The sequence below is a fragment of the Penicillium psychrosexuale genome, assembly GCF_028828465.1.
Source record: "Penicillium psychrosexuale strain IBT 29551 chromosome Unknown utg000004l, whole genome shotgun sequence".
Lineage (NCBI taxonomy): Eukaryota > Fungi > Ascomycota > Eurotiomycetes > Eurotiales > Aspergillaceae > Penicillium > Penicillium psychrosexuale.
The window spans coordinates 6632738-6652190 of NW_026643189.1; the positions used below are offsets into that span (position 1 = coordinate 6632738).

The 19453-nt window shown below is 48.3% G+C and overlaps 10 protein-coding genes across 10 annotated transcripts; 5 read left to right on the forward strand and 5 right to left on the reverse strand.

Moving 5' to 3' along the window:
• Positions 1–69: 69 nt before the first annotated feature.
• N7518_008384 (aurora family serine/threonine-protein kinase) lies at positions 70–1346 on the reverse strand (the record flags this gene model as incomplete). Its single annotated transcript, XM_057189311.1, has 3 exons — positions 70–204; positions 258–1190; positions 1248–1346. The coding sequence occupies 3 exons, from the start codon at positions 1344–1346 to the stop codon at positions 70–72; spliced, it is 1167 nt and encodes a 388-aa protein (XP_057041014.1).
• A 578-nt stretch (positions 1347–1924) lies between these two features.
• Positions 1925–2851, forward strand: N7518_008385 (TIP41 family protein; the record flags this gene model as incomplete). The annotated part of the gene is made up of 3 exons (XM_057189312.1): positions 1925–2226; positions 2290–2680; positions 2738–2851. The coding sequence occupies 3 exons, from the start codon at positions 1925–1927 to the stop codon at positions 2849–2851; spliced, it is 807 nt and encodes a 268-aa protein (XP_057041015.1).
• Positions 2852–4089: 1238 nt separating this feature from the next.
• N7518_008386 (uncharacterized protein) lies at positions 4090–5062 on the forward strand (the record flags this gene model as incomplete). Its single annotated transcript, XM_057189313.1, has 2 exons — positions 4090–4465; positions 4545–5062. The coding sequence occupies 2 exons, from the start codon at positions 4090–4092 to the stop codon at positions 5060–5062; spliced, it is 894 nt and encodes a 297-aa protein (XP_057041016.1).
• A 204-nt stretch (positions 5063–5266) lies between these two features.
• N7518_008387 (bifunctional aminopeptidase/epoxide hydrolase) lies at positions 5267–7602 on the reverse strand (the record flags this gene model as incomplete). The annotated part of the gene is made up of 8 exons (XM_057189314.1): positions 5267–5393; positions 5463–5950; positions 6006–6374; positions 6430–6549; positions 6602–6719; positions 6776–6995; positions 7052–7136; positions 7189–7602. The coding sequence occupies 8 exons, from the start codon at positions 7600–7602 to the stop codon at positions 5267–5269; spliced, it is 1941 nt and encodes a 646-aa protein (XP_057041017.1).
• Positions 7603–8577: 975 nt separating this feature from the next.
• Positions 8578–11949, forward strand: N7518_008388 (uncharacterized protein; the record flags this gene model as incomplete). Its single annotated transcript, XM_057189315.1, has 2 exons — positions 8578–11710; positions 11762–11949. The coding sequence occupies 2 exons, from the start codon at positions 8578–8580 to the stop codon at positions 11947–11949; spliced, it is 3321 nt and encodes a 1106-aa protein (XP_057041018.1).
• A 653-nt stretch (positions 11950–12602) lies between these two features.
• Positions 12603–14225, reverse strand: N7518_008389 (fungal specific transcription factor domain-containing protein; the record flags this gene model as incomplete). The annotated part of the gene is made up of 2 exons (XM_057189316.1): positions 12603–13082; positions 14094–14225. The coding sequence occupies 2 exons, from the start codon at positions 14223–14225 to the stop codon at positions 12603–12605; spliced, it is 612 nt and encodes a 203-aa protein (XP_057041019.1).
• Positions 14226–14759: 534 nt separating this feature from the next.
• Positions 14760–16184, forward strand: N7518_008390 (uncharacterized protein; the record flags this gene model as incomplete). Its single annotated transcript, XM_057189317.1, has 1 exon — positions 14760–16184. The coding sequence occupies one exon, from the start codon at positions 14760–14762 to the stop codon at positions 16182–16184; it is 1425 nt and encodes a 474-aa protein (XP_057041020.1).
• Positions 16185–16418: 234 nt separating this feature from the next.
• Positions 16419–17919, forward strand: N7518_008391 (aminopeptidase P family protein; the record flags this gene model as incomplete). The annotated part of the gene is made up of 3 exons (XM_057189318.1): positions 16419–16582; positions 16632–17664; positions 17719–17919. The coding sequence occupies 3 exons, from the start codon at positions 16419–16421 to the stop codon at positions 17917–17919; spliced, it is 1398 nt and encodes a 465-aa protein (XP_057041021.1).
• A 118-nt stretch (positions 17920–18037) lies between these two features.
• N7518_008392 (uncharacterized protein) lies at positions 18038–18796 on the reverse strand (the record flags this gene model as incomplete). Its single annotated transcript, XM_057189319.1, has 2 exons — positions 18038–18532; positions 18605–18796. The coding sequence occupies 2 exons, from the start codon at positions 18794–18796 to the stop codon at positions 18038–18040; spliced, it is 687 nt and encodes a 228-aa protein (XP_057041022.1).
• Positions 18797–18839: 43 nt separating this feature from the next.
• Positions 18840–19079, reverse strand: N7518_008393 (uncharacterized protein; the record flags this gene model as incomplete). The annotated part of the gene is made up of 1 exon (XM_057189320.1): positions 18840–19079. The coding sequence occupies one exon, from the start codon at positions 19077–19079 to the stop codon at positions 18840–18842; it is 240 nt and encodes a 79-aa protein (XP_057041023.1).
• Between the last annotated feature and the right edge of the window lie 374 nt (positions 19080–19453).

Genomic DNA, 19453 nt, shown 5'->3' on the forward strand with positions numbered 1-19453 from the left:
CCACATGAGGAAATGTCAAAAAGAAACTAGAACTCCCAAAGTCTACCATGTAAAGGTCAAAGTCAGGGTTCATGCTTTGCCCTCCTTGGAAGAAGCAGAACTCCGCTTCACAGCTCGATCGTCTTTGACACAGTGCTTGAGGATCCAAGGATGGCGCTGGATCTCCTCGAGCGGGATTCGCTTCGCGGGATCAAGAACAAGAAGCTAGATAATATGTGAGCATGCGGGCCATGGATAATGGAGAAAGATATACCAACCCTTTTGATAAGGTCCTTTGCCTCTGGGCTTACGAAGGAGGGAACCGACATATCTGCCCTGCCAATACGCCGATGGGTCATGATAGGAGTATCCTCGAATGGAGCCTCGCCGACCAAAAACTCATAAGTCAAGACGCCCAGACTCCACAAATCCACTTTCTCGCTGTAGTAGTTGTCCTTGGAGCCAGGATTAACCATTTCCGGGGGCAAGTAGTCGAGAGTTCCACACATCGTTTGGCGTCGGTTGTTGGGGGCATGAACACTCCAGCCGAAATCACTGATTTTAATTTCCCCGTGAATGCCAACAAGGATGTTCTCAGGCTTAATATCACGGTGCATGATGTGCTTTTTGTGTAGGTATTTCAAAGCTGCAGCCATCTGTGCAATATATTGTGCGGCCTTCCACTCCGGGAACCGATGCTCCTTGCGAAGGTGCTTATACAGCTCACCACGGCCAGCAAACTCGAGGATCAAGAAGATTCGTTTGCTGTCATGGAAGTGACCATAGAGCCTCAAGACATTAGGGTGACGCAGGTTACTCTGAATTTCGATTTCACGCCTGACTTGCTTCTGGACACCACCCTGTTGTAACTCAGACTTGTGTAGCACCTTCAGTGCACAGACGAAGCCAGAGGAACGTTCTTTAGCAAGATAAACTCGTCCAAACTTGCCCTTGCCTAGTGGTTTACCAATTTCAAACATTCCCAAGTGCAGCTCCTTGGCCACAGTTGGCTGCTCGCAGAGGGAAGAAGATCTGCGCTGGTCGCCGTTTTCATCGGTGCTCCGGGTCACCAATGCGCCGTGAGATCCCTTGCCTGGCGAGGCTGCAACTTTCATGGCATTCGCCTTGTTTTCATTATTATTTTGAAGAGCCAATTTCAGTAGCTGAGCTCGGTTTGAATTGCTGTTTGACTGGGCTGAAGAAACCGGGACCTTGGTAGATCAGATCAGCAAGGTGGATCTCCAACCAGATTGCGTTGAGTCAAGTACCTTCTGCTTGCCATAGCTTCGATCACTATTTCCATTCTCCTTCTCATCTTTCATGGACAGATGCTCAAAGCGAGCTTCGAGCGTCTTGGTCGTTGCCATGGTGAGAGGGTGGGAGGGTGGATAGGAGAGGTGAAAATAAGAGATGGGAAGAAGAGGATTGTATAATAAGTAGCCAAAATTGAGTTTAGACTTAGTTCAGGGCAATCATGATCACTTTGCACGGAGTCAGTCGTTGGTGGATGGGGGATATCGCAAAATGGAGAAACAGAAGCTCGGGTGTTTGGGCGATTCCCAGAACGTGTCACCCCAGCAACGCCCGGCTGATGTAATATACGTACAGGGCTATCACACCGCCATCCTGTCCGCTCTCGGCGCCTACACATATCTCCGTACCAATCGTATGCTCGAAGAGTATCTTTATTTTGCAGCTTGAGGTGACGGACAACCATGTCAGGGTTTTATTCAAATACAGCATTCTAAATGCAGTGGGATACTACCTATGAAAGACTTGAAAATGGCAGACCCATTGACCAAATCAAAGCGTTCAAGATTCTGCCGAACAAATATTATTGCAGGGTCGGACCGCCTCTTTCTCCGTCCGCGGGGTTATCACCATCAGCTCTGCAAACTGGCTCAGCTGTTTTTGATCTCTCACTGCTTCTTGTCAAGATTTAGCAATGACAACAGCATGTGCCACGGTCTCTCCGGAGGCAAAAAACCCCAATTCGATCACCATCAACGGGTTTCGAATTTCAACACAGAAGCTACCTATTCTCAAAGCCGACCCGATCGAGGAAATGACCCAGAAACTCAGCATTGCACCCCCAGAAATGATATTTGGTGATAATTATGTTGCAATAGAGCACGAGAATGGTAATTGGGGCATCAATTTCAATGCGTTTGATGCCTTGGACTTGGTGGACAAGACTGGTCAATCCATGCTCCAGGTCGCGTACTCGGGAGAATGGCAAAAGAGCAGGTATTTTTGCAGCCGTCTAAACTTCTGCTTATCGATCGTTGCGACTAATGGCTTGTTACGCAGAGAGAAAACACACGAAGGGATTAAAGAAGTCGTGAAGCCGTTCGACTGGTCATATAGCACCGACTACAAGGGCACCCTCCATCCCAATGCGCGGCCGTTTGAGCCAACGACGAAGCCCATTCCGATTGAACTATTGAAGCGCCCAGACCCCATCCTCTTTTTTGACGAGGTTGTTCTTTATGAAGATGAGCTGGCGGACAATGGGATTACCATGCTGTCTTGCAAGATCCGAGTCATGCCAGGAAGACTTCTTCTATTGACAAGGTTCTTCATGAGGCTTGATCACGTTTTGATCCGACTCCGGGACACTCGAGTTTATGTGGACTTTGCCACAGGTGAAGTTATTCGAGAATATCTCTCAAAGGAATGTGAATATGAGAAAGTTCGACAGGTATGTGTGGCCGTTGGATAACGTTAGATGTGTGTTTGATCTGACAGTCGTCCACAGATGCTAGCAGCAACCAGAGATGATATTCCAGCTTTCTTGAGAGATCCCAACCGGCTCTCTGAGATTCTCCCTCTTGTAGAAAAGCGATCCGAGCGGTTGGTGCTAGGCGATTGAGAGATCTACACTTCATATTCTGGTTATCCGCGGGGCCCAGTCAACCATTGGGCTTGGATACAGACCTCACGATCATGGGATGTTCGCCATTCAGCAACTAATCGTCTCCCACAAACGAAACACACCACTGGATCATGACGACCATACGCATGAGCATTGGGAATGAAATATCCCATATTCGCCCACATGAGTCTTTTGTTAGACTTGGCTAGTTAGGTTACGGACCTACTGCCACATTTAATGATTAAATTCACGAGACATATTCAAACGATGCAGATGATAATAGGATAAGGAGAAATAAGAGCGTCCTTAACTATCTTCGTAATAAATATGTCCCTATTACTATGTCACTAGACTTATCGCATCCTACCTACCTACCCGTAGACCGTGAACCTCTCTTGTCCTAAAGGGCGGAACGAAGGGTGCAAAAAAAACACGCAATACTAACCGAGGGGCTCCGAGATACTTAAGATACTTATGCATATTGCAATCTTGGGCATACTCTGCCGCTGGCACAAGAATACAAGTGATAAATTACATAGTTAACCATTAGTAACTAACTAACGTAATTCCCAAGCGAGCTGCGCAGCTTAAAACATATAGTAAATGCAACACATTCTACATTTATATCTCAACAATCATATGTTTATCCTATTCCCCCGTTTGTCGATGATTATTGATAAGGCATATTAGTACTATATATCAATTTCAAAGAGAGTAGAATACTATCTTACTGTCATTTCAAATATTACCGAAAATTACGTTCCCAAAAGCTAGAAATATATATATCGCAGTTATAAAGCCATCAATTTTCCTAAGGCTCCCTAGATATGCTAGATATCATATATATAGTACTATGCTATAAAGACAAGTCCCTACGGACCATCATTGTTGAGATATCATGTTGTAATTTATCGCTTTTACTATGTGCTTTGGGCTGCGCAGCTCGCTTGGGAATTATGTTAGCTAGTTAACTAGTGAGAAGAGCTCAAGTTAGATACTAGCACTAAACCATCAATTGAATAACCAGCAGGAGCTCCACCGAGAACATACAAGTGTAAAAATACAATCAAGTTCAGCAGTACCTAACTAGCTCTCTTAGGAGATACGCAACCCTGGAGGTCTAAGGTTAAATTCCTGTCTTGATATCGGAACAAACAATGCAAACATACTTTATCAAAAAAAGATCCAGATCACCAATCACGAAAGACCAATTCACGAATTCCACATCCTCAGCAATGTTATCCAAGAGAGTATCAACACTATGGGCGCGCGAGATTCGTGGGTTCCAGAACCTCTGCCTTTCCAGATCTGCTAGTCGCAGCCCGATAACACTGGTCTCCGCCTCCCGCGTGTCTACGGAACAGCCATTGAAATCGATCATCACTCGATCATATTCGCAAGGCAAGGTCTCCGACTTGGCCAAGAACTTTTCCCGGAGACCTGGAAATGCCGCCGAGACTTATGTTGCGTATGGCATGACACAGAAGCTATTCGAGGCCTGTTCCAGCCAAGCGGATTACAAAATCCCCCAAGCGTCGCAAAAGGGAGTGGAGGTCCCGAAAACAGAAGCCGGTGAAGATCTTGGTGTTGGAGAGGGTTGGTGGTATAAAGGTGAGACGATACGAGCGGTCTCTGGCTTAGGCGATGATCTGCTTTGAAGACAATAAGCTAATCTCGGGCGTCGCTGTAGAGCTCGGCCTCTTGCCAACCTTTTCTACCTGGTCCCAGGTGACTTTCCTCCACATGTACCTCTTAACGGTTCGCCTTCGTGCCCTGCCCCATCGCGATAGTGTTACTACCTACTCCCGCCACTTGATCGATCACTTTTCGCATGAAGCGGAACACCGCATGGACACATATCATGATCTGGGTAGTCGCACTATTCGCAACAAGTACCTGAAGGATCTGTTCATTCAATGGCGTGGAATCATTGCTGCATATGATGAAGGGCTGGCCAAAGGCGATGCGGTGCTGGGCGCTGCTGTCTGGAGAAACCTCTGGAAGGGAAGTCAGACCGGACCGGATGGGAAAGAAGAAATTGACTGGGCCAAGGTTGCGCAGGTGGTGGCCTACATGCGCCGAGTCTTGTCAGAGCTGTCCAAGAAGGACGAGGTGGATATTGTTTTCTCTCTTGGGCGTGACCAAAAGAACACCGGTATCTTTGCGTACTCGGAGACGGACAAGAAACTCGTTCAAGCAAACAAATGAGGGGATATCCTCGCAGAAGTGAGTAGTTTGCCTTTGTGGTATCCGTTCTGCTATCTTATATCATTTGATTACAAAGACATGTACAATATTTAATTGCCCTAGTCTTGTTGTATAACAATTTTTACTATCCAAAGATCACGGCAAACAAACCGATGAGCATTCATGTCTACCTACTTGAGCAAAACACGACATAGAGAAAAAGACCTAGTTGTCTTTCTTGCCAAACAGATCCTTCTCCACCATCCCTCGGCATATAGGATGATAAAAGTCCTTGTTCTTCTCGAATGTTGCGAGGGCGACAGGGCGATTGATCTTCTGGAGATTGCGGTACCTAAAGAACAAAAAAAAGGCCAAGTCAGTATCAAGAACAGAATCTGCGATTAACACGGGGACATCTTACAAAGGTCGCACGAACTTCATCCGTCCAACGCGGCCCAGCAAGTCGGTTGTCGGCTCAATAACACTGTCGTCTCCTGCTTTCATGCCAACTTGGCAGTAGAGGTGCGAAACTTCAATATTACTGCTCTCGGTCAAACCGTAGACATCACCCATCAACTTCGAGACTTGGGGGCTGAGTGGTCTCTCTAGCAAGAGAATCTGCTCCAAGAAGACGACCAATTGGTTTGCGGTCAAGCCCTGGATATCGCTAATATAAGGCTTGAAGGAAGAGTCGGGAAGGGACTGCCATTTCTTGGAAAGTTCGTAAACAACATCCACCATCGATGTGTCAAAGCTTGGCTTGGGTGGTAAACCTGGCGCATAGAACCACTTGTCCCAATCCAATTCGTTCAAGACCTTGGAAGCCTCGGCATCTGACTTGAAGAAGTCCAGAATCAGTGCCTTGAACTCATAGGAGTCGAGTGATTTGCACTTAAAGGTTGTGAAATACTGCAAAAGAAAGGGTTAATAAAAGAAACAGAACGAGAGAAGAGAGATTGCGTACGTGGGGAATGAACTTGTCAAATTTTGACTTGCCAACAATATTCTCAAGGTGAAATAAGAAGTTGAACCCCTTCTCATAGGGAACACTTGAGAATGCGTCGTCGGGATCTTTGCCCTTAAGATCAACGATGAGCTTCGTGAACTCATGATCGTCACCAAAATGCTCGACAGCGTCAGTCAGAGACTTCCACCCAATGATGGCCGAAAAGTGGCGGTAGGCTTCGCCATGAAGGGCAGCCAGAATCCTTCTCTCAAGGTAAACCGTCCAGCCTTCATTCAACCAAAAGTGCTCCCATGAGGCATTAGTAACCAGGTTACCACTCCAGCTGTGAGCCAATTCGTGTGCAATGACATCGATGTTCTCACGGTCCTGGGGAGCTATTAATCATGGTCCATCTAACTATTACACAGAGGATACTACGTACCTTTGAGATGATACTCGGGGTTGCGAAAGTGAAGATCGGGTTCTCCATGCCGCCATATGGGAAACTGGGCGGCAGGATCAAAACGTTGTATTCACCCCAGGCATAAGGGTAGACGATTTTCTGTGCAAAGTCAGAATTGAATATTGATATGAATAGAATATTGGCTGTGTACCTCGATTGTTTTGATGAAGTTCTCGGTATCAGCCTCGAGTTCCCATTTGCACTCTTCCAGCTTGTCAGGGCTGGTTGCAACGACACTCCGAGGCCCAATTGGAGCCTCGACAACATCACTGTGGAGTTCTGCATTAATGAACCGTACCTCTGAGAATGGTGGAAGAATCCTTACCCACTAGCGATAGCAAAGAGGTAGCTGGGGATTGGCACCGACTGGTGGAATCGATACAATTGGCGGTCCGCCTTTGACTCCATTGACTCCTTGCGAATCGGCAGGCCGCTGGTGATGACCGGGAGCGGGGAGGTGATGTTGAAGTCAAAGGTGGCTTTGACATCCGGAGTGTCCTGACAAGGGAAGATAGACCGCGCGTGAATTGCCTGGCATTGGGAGACTAGGCAAGTTTGTCAGCTAATGGAGCTCTAAAGAGAGTTCAAGATTGTCACATACACATGTATGGATGTTTCTTGTTTGAGGTTTGCGCAGGTGTCAGCCACTGCAACGCGGTGCACTTGTCGGTGGTTTCCACCTCGATCTATGATTTGAATGAGATAGAGATTCATGAGGATAATGATTATGAAACATACATCAACCTCAACGGTACCATTTAACTTGACGGGCGTATCAAGGCGAATCTTCAATGGCACACCATAGGGCTCTAGCCGGGGAAGAAACTCCCACTTGGATAGCTGGCCATCCACCTTCACCGCGCCAATGTCGAGATGGCTGGTATCCAGGATAATCTCCTGGGACTCGCCATCGGTGATTGACTTGAATTGATAGACGACATTTCCCACCAGCTTCTTCTGATCGAACAGAATATCGAAATTGGCCGTAATATGGGTGGAACGCCAATTGTTGTAGTTGCTCACGGTATTCGGATCCCGCGGAGGATTGATAGTAGCCATAGTTCGAATTGAGGTGAATTGTACTTTTATAGAACGGACTAAATGGAAAGGATGCAAGTTCCGAGTCAAAGAACGACCCAAGGTGGGATTCATGAGGTTTTTTTGGAGGGAGGAAGTTCTCCCCTCTCATCTGTCTCATTTCCCCATTTCCCCCCATTTCCCGTCGCTAAGCGTCAACTTCGTGATTTGGGTTATATTTGCGTCTACACTTGTCTTAGATATTTATGTATTTAGATGTCTGTTAGCTTTCTAACTATCGAGTCATTCCAACTTTCAACTTTCAAATATTTTCTTAATTCTACTCTGTATTATGCACAATAACCTAATTTATCCCTGTATGTATATAGCCTGCGCTAGGGAGAAGTGTCCCCTTTTTTCCCTCTCCCTTGGGAATCCAGACTCCAGACTCCAGAATTCAATATCCAATATCCTCTCTATTTCTTCTTCTAATCTCCCAGAACTCATCGTATCCTTCCGAGGTCCCCGCATCGCTTTTTCTCATTCGTCCACCGCCCGGCACCCGGGAACCCCCTGAAGTAGTTCAAGCCCCCCCCCCCCCCTTCCCTGACGAACTTGACGAACCCCCACAAGTGGCAACTGTTAGTCTGTCCTTCTGCGGATTTAACAGATTCTTGTTGCTCGGAGGCGCATTTTGCGAGTGTGATTGACGCAAGAAAATTCCCCGATTTGTGAGTTTGGTTCCTGATCTTCAATGCGCATGGTTCCTGATCCGTTCTAGGTCAATTGAAATAATGTCTTTCAGCGTACTGTTTTAAACTCCTCGAGCCCTTTCGATTACGAAGCTATGTATTGAGACGGAGAGGGGGTTTTCAAAGCAAGGATACATACTCTACGAGACATACGACCACATCAACACTTTAAACTTGCGAAGAATGAGCGAAGACACACAGGGCCCGGTTGCATATACCCATTTCTCTCTCATATTGCGCTTGTCTGGTCGCGCGTAGTGCCTCGGGGCTACACAATTTCAGAGAGACTTGATATATTCCATTTCCGACATCTAAATCATTCGCTAAACTTCGACCGCTATTCCACCGTCTTGCGAAAATGATTCACCACACAGCAGTCGATGATGACCCCAATCCATCCTACCTCAGACGTCCTTCGGGTCCCTTTCCATCGGAACTGCTGTCTGGACCGTCCCATAACCGGCCTTCCTCTCGCTCGTCACGATCTAGTTCTCGGACTCGAATGGTAAAGCCGCCAGGTGCGGTCACACCCACTGGCCTCGGTGTACTTACAGAGAATGTGGCAAACATGTCCCCGGAGGGTTTCGGAGCCACCAGCCCTATCAAAGAAGGGCTAGGCAGCTTAAATCGCTGGTCCCAGTCAACAGCATCTAGCAAAAGTCCCTCGGAGTACATCGGTCATCATCGTCGAGGGAGCTCGAAAATGTCCATGTCAGGTTATAACCGTGGACGGGAGAGCGACAGCCCCCAACGTGCGCCAGCACTGAATGGGTTGCCGATGTTCGATCTGCCGGAGATGGAGAAGTCTGCCATATTCAACCATGACCCGACATCACAACAACTCGATCTCTCATTTGCGGCCTCAGGTCATCTTTTTCAGCCCTCAACACATAGCACTAAACCAGATATGCCAACTTCTCGATCCAGTGGAGGATCTATTTCTTTAAATGACGGGGACGGGGACGCCGTGGCCATACAACATGGACAGACCCAAAAGGTGATGCTGTCAAAGGCACTTCAGAAAGCAAACACGGCCGTTCTTCTTGACAACGCTGCTAATTTTGAGGGTGCAATGGAAGCTTACACCGACGCGTGCAACTTGCTGCAGCTTGTCATGGTCCGTAGCAATGGAGGAGACGAAGAGAAACTCAAACTTCAAGAAATCCGAGACACATATATGCTCCGGGTCACAGAACTTCATCGTATGGACTTTCCTCTCCCGGAGGACGACGATAAAGCTCTTCCAGATCGGCCCCTCAGCCAAGAGTCATATGGGGAATTGCTTCGTTCGACAAATGACGGATTCCATATGGAGAGCCAGCGGAACTCGCCTCGTTCCAGCTTTAGGCTCCATCAGATCCCACTGGAAGAGGCAAAAGGATTTTCTATGGAAGCGATTCCCCCTCGGCGACAATCCTTGAAGCCGTCTGCCTTGGAAGATCAACCCCGATCTATCACATTGCCGACGGGCAGTCAGGAGGACATCAATGAATCCACTTCATGGTTGGACACAATTGATGAATCGGGCGGTTCGTCACCCTCATCGGCGAACTCTAAGGCGTCATCGGTGTACCTACGTCGCCGGACAAGCCGTCGCCTCAGTAATGACACCGAAGCTGAGTTTGATGCGGCACTCGATGCGGCCGTGGAAGCTGCATATGATGAAGGTCTGGAGCCGGTGCTAGAGCATAGAGAAGAGGAACGTGATGATATTGTGTCAAATGCTCGCAGGAACATTCAATTAGCGAAGCAAAGAGTGCGCGAGGCAGAACAGGAAGCAGAGGCAATGAATCGTGATCGTGAATTGCGCCGCATCCAGGAACAGACGACTTTGTGGGATGACCCCATTTCCCGTACTTCGGAATATCTGGACGATGAAGCAGAGGAAGAGGAGCGGTTGCTAGAAGAGATGACCAAGGGCTACATGATGGATGACTTTGAGTTTGGCATTCAGTCTAAGTCGGCACTTCCTCGAGAATCGGATTCTAGCAACATGTCTGGGAGGACATGGGAAAGCTCCGCAAGCACTGGGAATGTGCTGTCTACGCTGGCAGAAGATGATGTCTTGCCGCTAGGCGACCTAAGGCCCGAACCATATACCATGCCCTCTTCTCCTCCTTCTTCGGCTATGCCGCCCCTGCCAGCATCATCCGACTTTCCAGCTCCCTCAAAGCGGACCTCGGTATCAAACCGTGAGGGTTCTATCGGCTCACTCGCCTCTTCTACAGGTCCAGGAGTGCGAGCCCGGAGACTATCCAGTCAGACTCGCGAGCTTAAAATCGAAATCAATACTCGCTCCTCTCGCGCGAATTCCAATGCATCATCGGCTTTTGAAAATGTTGCAACCCCACTGGCAAATCGCTCGCTACCGTTGCCGAAAGACGAACTTTCTGCTCCTGGGGCCCGTTCCACTTTGCATCCAACACAACGCAACCCGTCGGTGGGTTCTTTCACGGACCACGTCAACCTCTCCAAATCTCGTACTCATGAAGATGATGAGAACGAACTGCCACCCCTGCCGCTGTCAGCACGGCCCATGGGCAAAGTACCCTCGGCTCCAGATGGATTGAATAAACTCCACTCCAATACAAAGCCTTTCCGAGCTCGGAATGCCTCTGTTCCGATTCAGATCCCTGATATGTGCCCGGAATCCCCAAGCTCCCCGTGGAGCGGTGCATTCCCCGACACCCAAAGGGGCGCCACTAGCGGCGTCCCTGTTTTACCCACACCGACCCTAGCTAACTTCAACTTCAACCAAAATGGACTGCCAAGTGGCGGATTAAATCTATTTGGTAGTAACATTCACTCACCCACAGCTCTTGGTCGTCCAAATTCGTTGGTAGCCAATGCCCCTCTTCCTCTAGAGCCATGTCCGGAGTGTTTCCTTCTCCGTCCATTTTGGCTAATGAGATGTCTCTACCAGACACTCGCACATCCTCACGGTGGATATCTGTCAGAGAAGCTCTTTATTCCTCGAGATGTCTGGCGCGTGAAGAATGTTAAATTAAAGGCCCTCGAAGAGAAAGTGTCCAACTGCGATCTTCTGACCGCCGCCCTGCTCAAATTGGCCCAGGTCGATACATATGATGCAGATGCGGTTTTGGAGGAGATGCAGTCGTTTGATACTATACTTGACCAAGTTCAGGTTACCTTGACTAAGAAATTGGGCAGTGATGTTGGTATTCAAGCATCAATGCCATTGTTCAAGCCCGCTTCCACACCGGACGAGTCCGTCCAACCGGAAGTTGCGCCGAATAAGTCCTATTTGACATGGAAAAGATTACGCGCAAAAACTTCCGGGCTTGGGACAACCACCCCGGTCTCGAGTGCTCGAGAAAGTAGCAAGGACAATCTAGTCCTCAATTCTGTCCCAATGACATCTGTACATGGAACACCTGCGAAGCGAAATGTCACCCAGCTTGAATTTTCTGGCCCCAACGCGAACTACATGGGCGCGTTGGCGCGGCTTTTCGATGCTGCACAAGTGCTAGGTAATACCTTTCTCGTCTATATGTTTTGACATCATTCTAATTCATTACCAGAACAAATTGCTCAGCAAGTTGAGGACCCTGGACTCAAACATTCGTCCAAAACCCATGTTGGCCTGGAACTCTGCACACGACATGCTGCAGAATTCTTTGGCTTTTATATTTGTCGGTTCGCACTGGCTGATGTGGGCTTGATGCTCGACAAGTTCATCAAGCGAGGTAGCGAGTGGGTGTTGGTTTAGGAGATATATGAAGCCATACGATAATTACCCCCCTCTTCCGAGCCACTGGAGACCTGGAGTTTTTCTGCGTTCTTTTTGATATTTCTGATGTCCATATTCGATCTCCCCATGTCTTTTGAGATACCATGATTTTAACCCGTGAGATATTTGATGATTTAAGAACATAATTGTCATGAGAAGGGATTGTATTTAACGCTGTTTGTTTCTTGCCCATATAAACTGTTTATTTTGGTGGTCTTGCCTCGGTGCGAGCCCTAACGACTTACTCTAATGCATATCACACTTTACTACAATCCTTTAGTACTTACAAGCATCATACTGTGTTCGCGTTCATATATACAAAGATCACTATCATCCTTGAGCAGTAAATCTTTCAGCCATCCCTCATCAGCAGTTCAGAAGCACATATTGGCCGATCGAAGACAAATTTGTCGTCATTTCCTTTCCATCTCGGATAATCTCGGCTGACATTTTTAGGTGTGCATACTTCTGTATTTCGTTTACCACGCCTGCCATGATCGCATCTATCTGTGAAACGGGGGGTGGCAGGATAGAGAAGGTAGGAGAAATCGTGGCACCCATTATCAGCAACGTCTGTGATACCATTGACAGGGCACCGGAAGGTGGTCATCTCGATGGCTGGTTATATGGCTCTAGTTGACGGAGTATAGCATCCAAACATCACCGGCAACACCCACTCCAGCCTGTTCATTCTCAAACACAGCTAAGATATATGGACGATATATAATGGTATGGCATGCATTGTAGCGAAGCCCCAGCACCGTTTGAACCGAATTGGAAAGAGGATTTGGGGCCAAAGGGAATTGAACGGGCCCGGGAAGACTGTCATACCATTGAGATAGCTGAAAGTCGAGCTCGGATACAATCGGACCTAATGAGGCGAGAGTGTAGGCACTGTCTTTCCGATAAATGATGTGACTGACGCGGTTGAGGAGCCTTTGTAGCCCAATCTCTTCCAGGAAGTACCAGAGTTCATCACGCTTAAGAGCCAGCCAAGAGTCTACCGGGCGTGATGAACCCTGATAATTCCTGGCTATTTGGCCTTCTTCGCCCTGGTTATGATCCACGCCTTCCTCCTCTCCATCATCCTCATCTTCTTCTTTCAAAAACTCCTGGCAAATCCATGAGTTCTCCAAAGTCGAAAATGCCCGAATGGGCGAGATCTAATTCTGCAAGAAGGTCGTCCTCAAATAACGAGGCATTCCAGTATACCTTCACACTCAGCTCTCTCCACCGAGTCGGGATCCGATTCGGACTGCCAAACAACAACTACAATTTCATGCTCACGCTGGATAGTAAGGTCCAAGCTTCCAGGGGCCACACTAGGTAATGACGATGCTGCACCACAACCACAGTATTTCGTATCATGAGCCCCACGCAGCGGCAAAATAAGGAAGTCCCAGCGGTTCACGATCTGGTGACAGAAACAAGATACCGCGACTATGACTGGCACTTCCTAGAGCCAAAACTAGAAGAACAAGACAATTCATGTGTCCTTTCTGATATCTTTGCGCGAGAGCTGATTGATAATATCGATTCCACGTGTAAGGGTTCACGCAGGCGTACCAAGCGTTTCCATAGCTGAAAACTGCCTGAGAATATGTAGATGCAATTTTAAAATAAAAGCCTGAACTTGGAGTAAGCCGCAATAGTTCGCGGGCCACTCCAATGGAAGAAGATGCTGTGAATCATAGGCGAGAGACCAAGTCCCGAATTAGAGGCCAATGGAGGGGATGAAGAGTAGGTAGGCGGACCCGGGGACTGAGCCCAACAGCAGATAATCTTCCGTGCACTGGTAAGCCTCTGGATGACGTTCTCGTTGACGGATCATCGCTACCGAGGTTTGTATCGTTGCTGGTGGCCGGGGAAGTAGCGGACGGGGCTAAATGTGGCCCTTGATTTTGTAAATTTGAATGTAATAAACTCTCAATTCTGGCCAAATGATCTAGGATGAGTTTGCCGCCAGTGTCGAGTTTGATACCAGGTTCTCGATAGACACATTCCGCATTCAAATCGGAACACATTTGGCACGAACTCCACTACATCGGGTATTGCGTAGCCGGCATGTCTGACACTAGTTGTTGAAGAGTCCTGCCTTGGTCAAATGTGCCAGAGGCGCTTACAGCTATTGTTGTCCGTCTTCTTGGATATTCAACAGCTTCTGCATTAGAGCGCTTTTTCTTGCCGATGGATATGTCGCTAACTGCATAGTCCCCGACGGGGTCTATCGCCGCGTTTTCTGGGAGCAGAGTCATTGTTCAAAGCTGGGATTGTGTCTAGTTGTATTTAACGTCGCATTCCACCCAAAGGGGTTGGTCGGCATGACGGGCATACTTGGAGATGAGTATAGACATAAAGAGGGAGAGGGATATCCAAAATAATTACCCGGAGAATTCAGGGCACAGGTATTGATATATAATGCGAGGTCGTCCAATAACAATGTATTCCAGCTTTTCCGAGCTTGTATAACAGTTGGCCCAACTCGGTACGAGGGTGAGTCCGTAGCACATCGGATAGGAAAAATGCAAGCGAATAAAAGCACAAGTAAGCTAGTAGATATAAAATATACATCGGCATTTGCACGAAATATATACCGAGTAATATATGTCAGTACTTTGTACATTTGACCTACGGAGTACTAGATACTAGATAGTACGTATCGAGTTTGCTGTCACATGTGGTCCACGTGCACCGCGCCCAAACAAACGCGTCGATCTTTCGCATTTGTAGCTGCGCAACCATTTTGGCTCTATCACATACTCCGTTGGCTCAAATCAATTTGTTCAACTATGCCTCGTCCAGCCCCCAAACGAAGTCGTACAGTGGGAAAGAGTCAGCCCAAAAAAACCGCGATAGAAGACTCAACGCAGCAAATTGACCCCAATGTCGCCCAATCGCCCGTGCAGCCTGAGCGTGCCTCGGCCTTGGATCCGCGACAGGCGTCATGCAGTCAAACACCCTTGACCAAAAGCCATGAACAAGCGATTGAATCTTCACCTACGGGGGACCGGCCAGGCACCGGCAGTCGACCTGGAACCGGCAGTCGTCCCCCTACAAGATCGCGCGGTTATTCCTCTACGCTATCATTCGCTGGACGCAAAGGTGACACAAACTCCCGGGTTCCTGGAACGCCTGGATTTGATAATTCGGTTCTGAGCAACTTCAGGCGGCGGCCGCGACAGCAAAGCATTCTGCAAATGATGCAAGCAGACGACGATGGCTCTTCCGACCTTGATGATGATGACTTCCTTGGTGGGCTTAGCCCCAATGATGAATCGACACCACTAAATCTCTCTCGGGGAAAGTCACTACTTATCAAGCCAACCGGAAATTCATCCCCGTCACCGGCCGCATCCCCGCTCTCGTCCGGCGGGTCGCGCAAGCGCAAGCGCATGACCCAAGAGATTCAAATACCACAGTCACCTGTGGATATAGTAGAAGATCCTTCAACTGCGACACCGGTTCAATACGACGACTCTCGACATGTTATTGGAGACGAACTTCCTGAAAATGAGGAGGTCGAACCTGAAGACGAGGAACTTGAAGATCAGGAGGCCGAGATTGAAAGAGTCGAGGCTACGCCACAATCCCAAAGATTTCCAGAAATATTGAGCCAGACTATGTTACCACCGGCCAGTAGTCCTGCAGGCTCCGTTGCACCTGGCGACTCCACACCGCGACCTGTTCAGACGAAAAAGTCCAAAGCCCCGAGTCATCTATCGACAGCAGACCTACAAGACAAGCTTTTACCACGTCGCCGGCACAGACTCCGCGCCATCAATAATTACAGTGACGAAAGTGATGATCAGCATGATGCCGCATCTGGCGACGAGGACGAGCTGAACTACCCATCACAAAGATTATCTGAGCGACGGGCAGGAAAAAGCAAGCTCAAAGCATTAGCCGATGCTCGCAATCCGAAGCGGAAGGAGATTAAAGAGAAGAAAATTAAGGACAAATCGTGTCCCAAAGAACCAGCTACGTATTCACGTTCTCAAGCGAGTGGCGTCAACAAAGAAAACGAAGCGCTTCTATCATCCCCATCCTCTTCTCCACTGTCATCACCACCTGAGTCTGACATATCTGATTTCGAATCCACAGAATCAGAGGCCACTCGTTGCGTGAGCGATGAGTTGCGCGCGGCAGTCAAGAAGTTTGCGGAAGTGGACCAATGGGAGATGGAGTTTGAAGATGTATCTGCTTCAGAGAGCTAGTCCTAGAGGGATTGGATGAAGAGTCCGAATAATATAATGTATGATCTCCACGGATGTGAATGTGTTGGTCTTTTTCTTTTTCCTTTTCCTTTTGACAGCGGCAGCCCTGAAGTAGCCGCATAATTTCTAAGCCCCGCAATGTAACCTCGTCTGCTTGTAAATAACAGCTGGCAGCTTTATCTCCCTCTCTCTATCTCTCTTCTTCTTTTTCATCACTTAAACTATTCACTCGATATGACTACCGTGGATACCATTCTCGCTGCCAAGTATCCGGCTAAGGCCCATGCTCTTCGTGTCGCTGAGTCTCTTCAGGCCCGGCATGGCGGGGCCGGAGTTATCTACCTCGAGGCCCAAAAAACTCGATTGATCGAGGATAGCGATGAGGATATGCCATTCAGGTAATGCAGCATTTCTGTAGGATCTGGACTGACACTAATCCCGGTCTAGGCAACGTCGTCCTTTCTTCTATCTCACTGGATGTCTTTTGCCCAATGCCGCCGTGGTATACGATGCCGTCGGAGATGAATTGACTCTGTTTATTCCACCGATCAACCCAGAGTCGGTTATTTGGTCCGGTCTTCCCCTGTCTCTCGATGAGGCTGCCAAAGTGTACGATGTGGACCGCGTTCTGTTCACAACCGATATGAATTCGACTTTGGCGTCGATCGCCTCAAACCACAATGGACAAACTGCTGTTTTTGCAATCGCCGAACAGGTGTCGGAGGGAATAAGCTTCCATGGCTTCGCTGAAACAAACACTACCAGCCTGAAGACCGCCATCGAGGAGACTCGTGTCATCAAGGATGCGTACGAGGTTGCGCTTTTACGAAAGGCAAACGATATCTCGACCAAAGCGCACATTGCTGCTATTCAGGCCTCCAAAACCGCGACTAACGAGCGCGAGATTGAGGCTGCCATTATCGGTGCTTGTATTGCCAATGGGTGTCGCGAGCAGTCTTACCACCCTATCGTTGCTGGAGGTGAGGGGGGTGCTACTCTTCACTATGTCAGAAACGATGTTGACCTGGTCGACCCCATCACTAAGCACCGGAAGAATAATGTTCTCATCGATGCTGGCGGCGAATACCAAACTTACTGCGCCGATATCACGCGAGTTGTTCCTCTAAATGGAAGGTTTGCGCCTGAGACCCGTCAGATTTACGAGATTGTCCTCCAGATGCAGACGGAATGTATTGCGATGCTCAAGGAAGGTGTGTGCTGGGATGACGTTCACGCGCTGGCACATCGCATTGCTATCCGTGGCTTATTAAAGCTGGGTATCCTGCGCGGATCCGAGGACGAATTGTTCGACAAGCGTGTCAGTGTGGCCTTCTTCCCGCATGGCCTCGGTCACTACCTGGGAATGGACACCCATGATACCGGTGGTAACCCCAACTATGAGGACAAGGATACCATGTTCCGCTACCTGCGTGTCCGCGCTAACCTGCCTGCTGGCTCTGTGGTCACCGTTGAGCCCGGTGTAAGTGACACCCCTTGAGAACCCTCTTACTCAACAATACTTATTATCTACCAGATCTATTTCTGTCGCTTCATTATCGATCCCGTCTTAAAGGCCCCCGAGACCGGTAAGTACATCGATACCGAGGTCTTAGAGCGGTATTGGAGTGTGGGAGGAGTGCGCATCGAAGACAACATCCACATCACCAAGGACGGTTCTGAGAATCTGACCACGGCCCCGAAACTCATTGAGGAGGTGGAGAGCCTGGCCTTATAAAAAGCAGGCCCTACGGCCATTGACAAGATTTGCCCCTGAACTGTTCAAGAAGGTTCATACCAAATTAATAAGAAGACTTCGTTGATCCTCGGATATGTGATTGTACAACTGGCAATAACTAGATGTCTCTTCTGCGCTTGTGCGCACTTCCCTTGATCTCATCCACCGATCCGTTCTTCAACTTGCGATCCAGAATGATAGTCAAAACATCAAAGGAAAACTCCGGCACTTCAATGCACAGCTTCTTAAAGTTGTTCCCAACCTCCTGCCGCAGCAAGTGGCTTTGGTTCGCCCAGTAAGTCGCCACAGGCTTCCGAATGGTCGTGTCTGTTGCTGGTGTATGAGTATATACGTAACGGGCATATGAAAGCTCCGCATCAGGTGAGCTCTGGACCTTATGGATCTTGCCATGGGCAATGCGCTGAAGGTTTGGCAGACCTAGCTTCTCTGCCAGGGTGTAGATGCGCGCATGGCGCAGCAACTCGTCGCCGCTTTTGTCTTCAACTGTTTCCCCGGGTGTTTCCGTTTGAACCACGGTGTAATCACGCGTATATTGGAACTGGAGGAAGCAACCGAAGGCATCAACGTCCTCTTCTGACAGGTTGATGCGTCGCTATTAATCATAACCAATTAGTATAATAAATATGAAAATATACCTGGGACGGATTTTAACTAAAGAACCCACCGGGCCTGACGCTTCGAATTTTTTAAGCAACTCGGCTAGTAGTGGCGCTTCCATCAAGAGCGATTGATGAGCTGTCATAACGGTCTCACCGTCGCCTTTCCCAACGATAATCTCAACGATAGGTGAAGTCAGGAAGCTACAAGTTGTTGTGAGCTGGCGAGTAATGATTGGGACAATGAAAGGTGATGCCATCTTGAAAAAGTAATTGTGTCGCAAATGTTTAGGAAAAGAATGCTCACTCAAGGAAGTTGAAGTCCGCGTTCTTTTTTGCCGGAGCAGGTAGTTCTGGCACTGCCTGCACATCTGAAAGTGTCGAATCTTCTTGCACATGTTCGGGTTCAGGTTGGCTTGTGTCCTGTGTTTCCCCCATCTCTACCTCGGTGGAATTGTGGTTCGCAGTCGCATTGGGTTCGGGTTGGGTTGATTCGGGGGTTTCGCCAGGGACCCGAACTTGGGGCGTTTGTGATTTATCCATGATTCAATTGAATAAGGGCCAATGGATGGTAACATGGTAAGGAATGGTAATAAGAGGAAGAGAGAGACCAAACATCCAGGGGTAGAGCTAAGGCGGAGAAGCATGACAGTCGACAGAAGCTCATAGCTATATAATTGCATGAATTTCTACTCTTTCGACTTGATACTCGACCTTCCTTGTTACTTTTATTTTACTTTCGAATATAATTTTCCTCTTCCCTGGATACTCCAATCTAGGAACCACATCTCGACAGAACGTCATTTGGCGCAGTTATCGCATTTGCCGCATTTGCCGCGCTAAAGGGAAAGAAAAACAGAGACCGCCATTCTCTAAGACCTGAGATTTGAAACAATCTACGGAGTGTATGATGCATA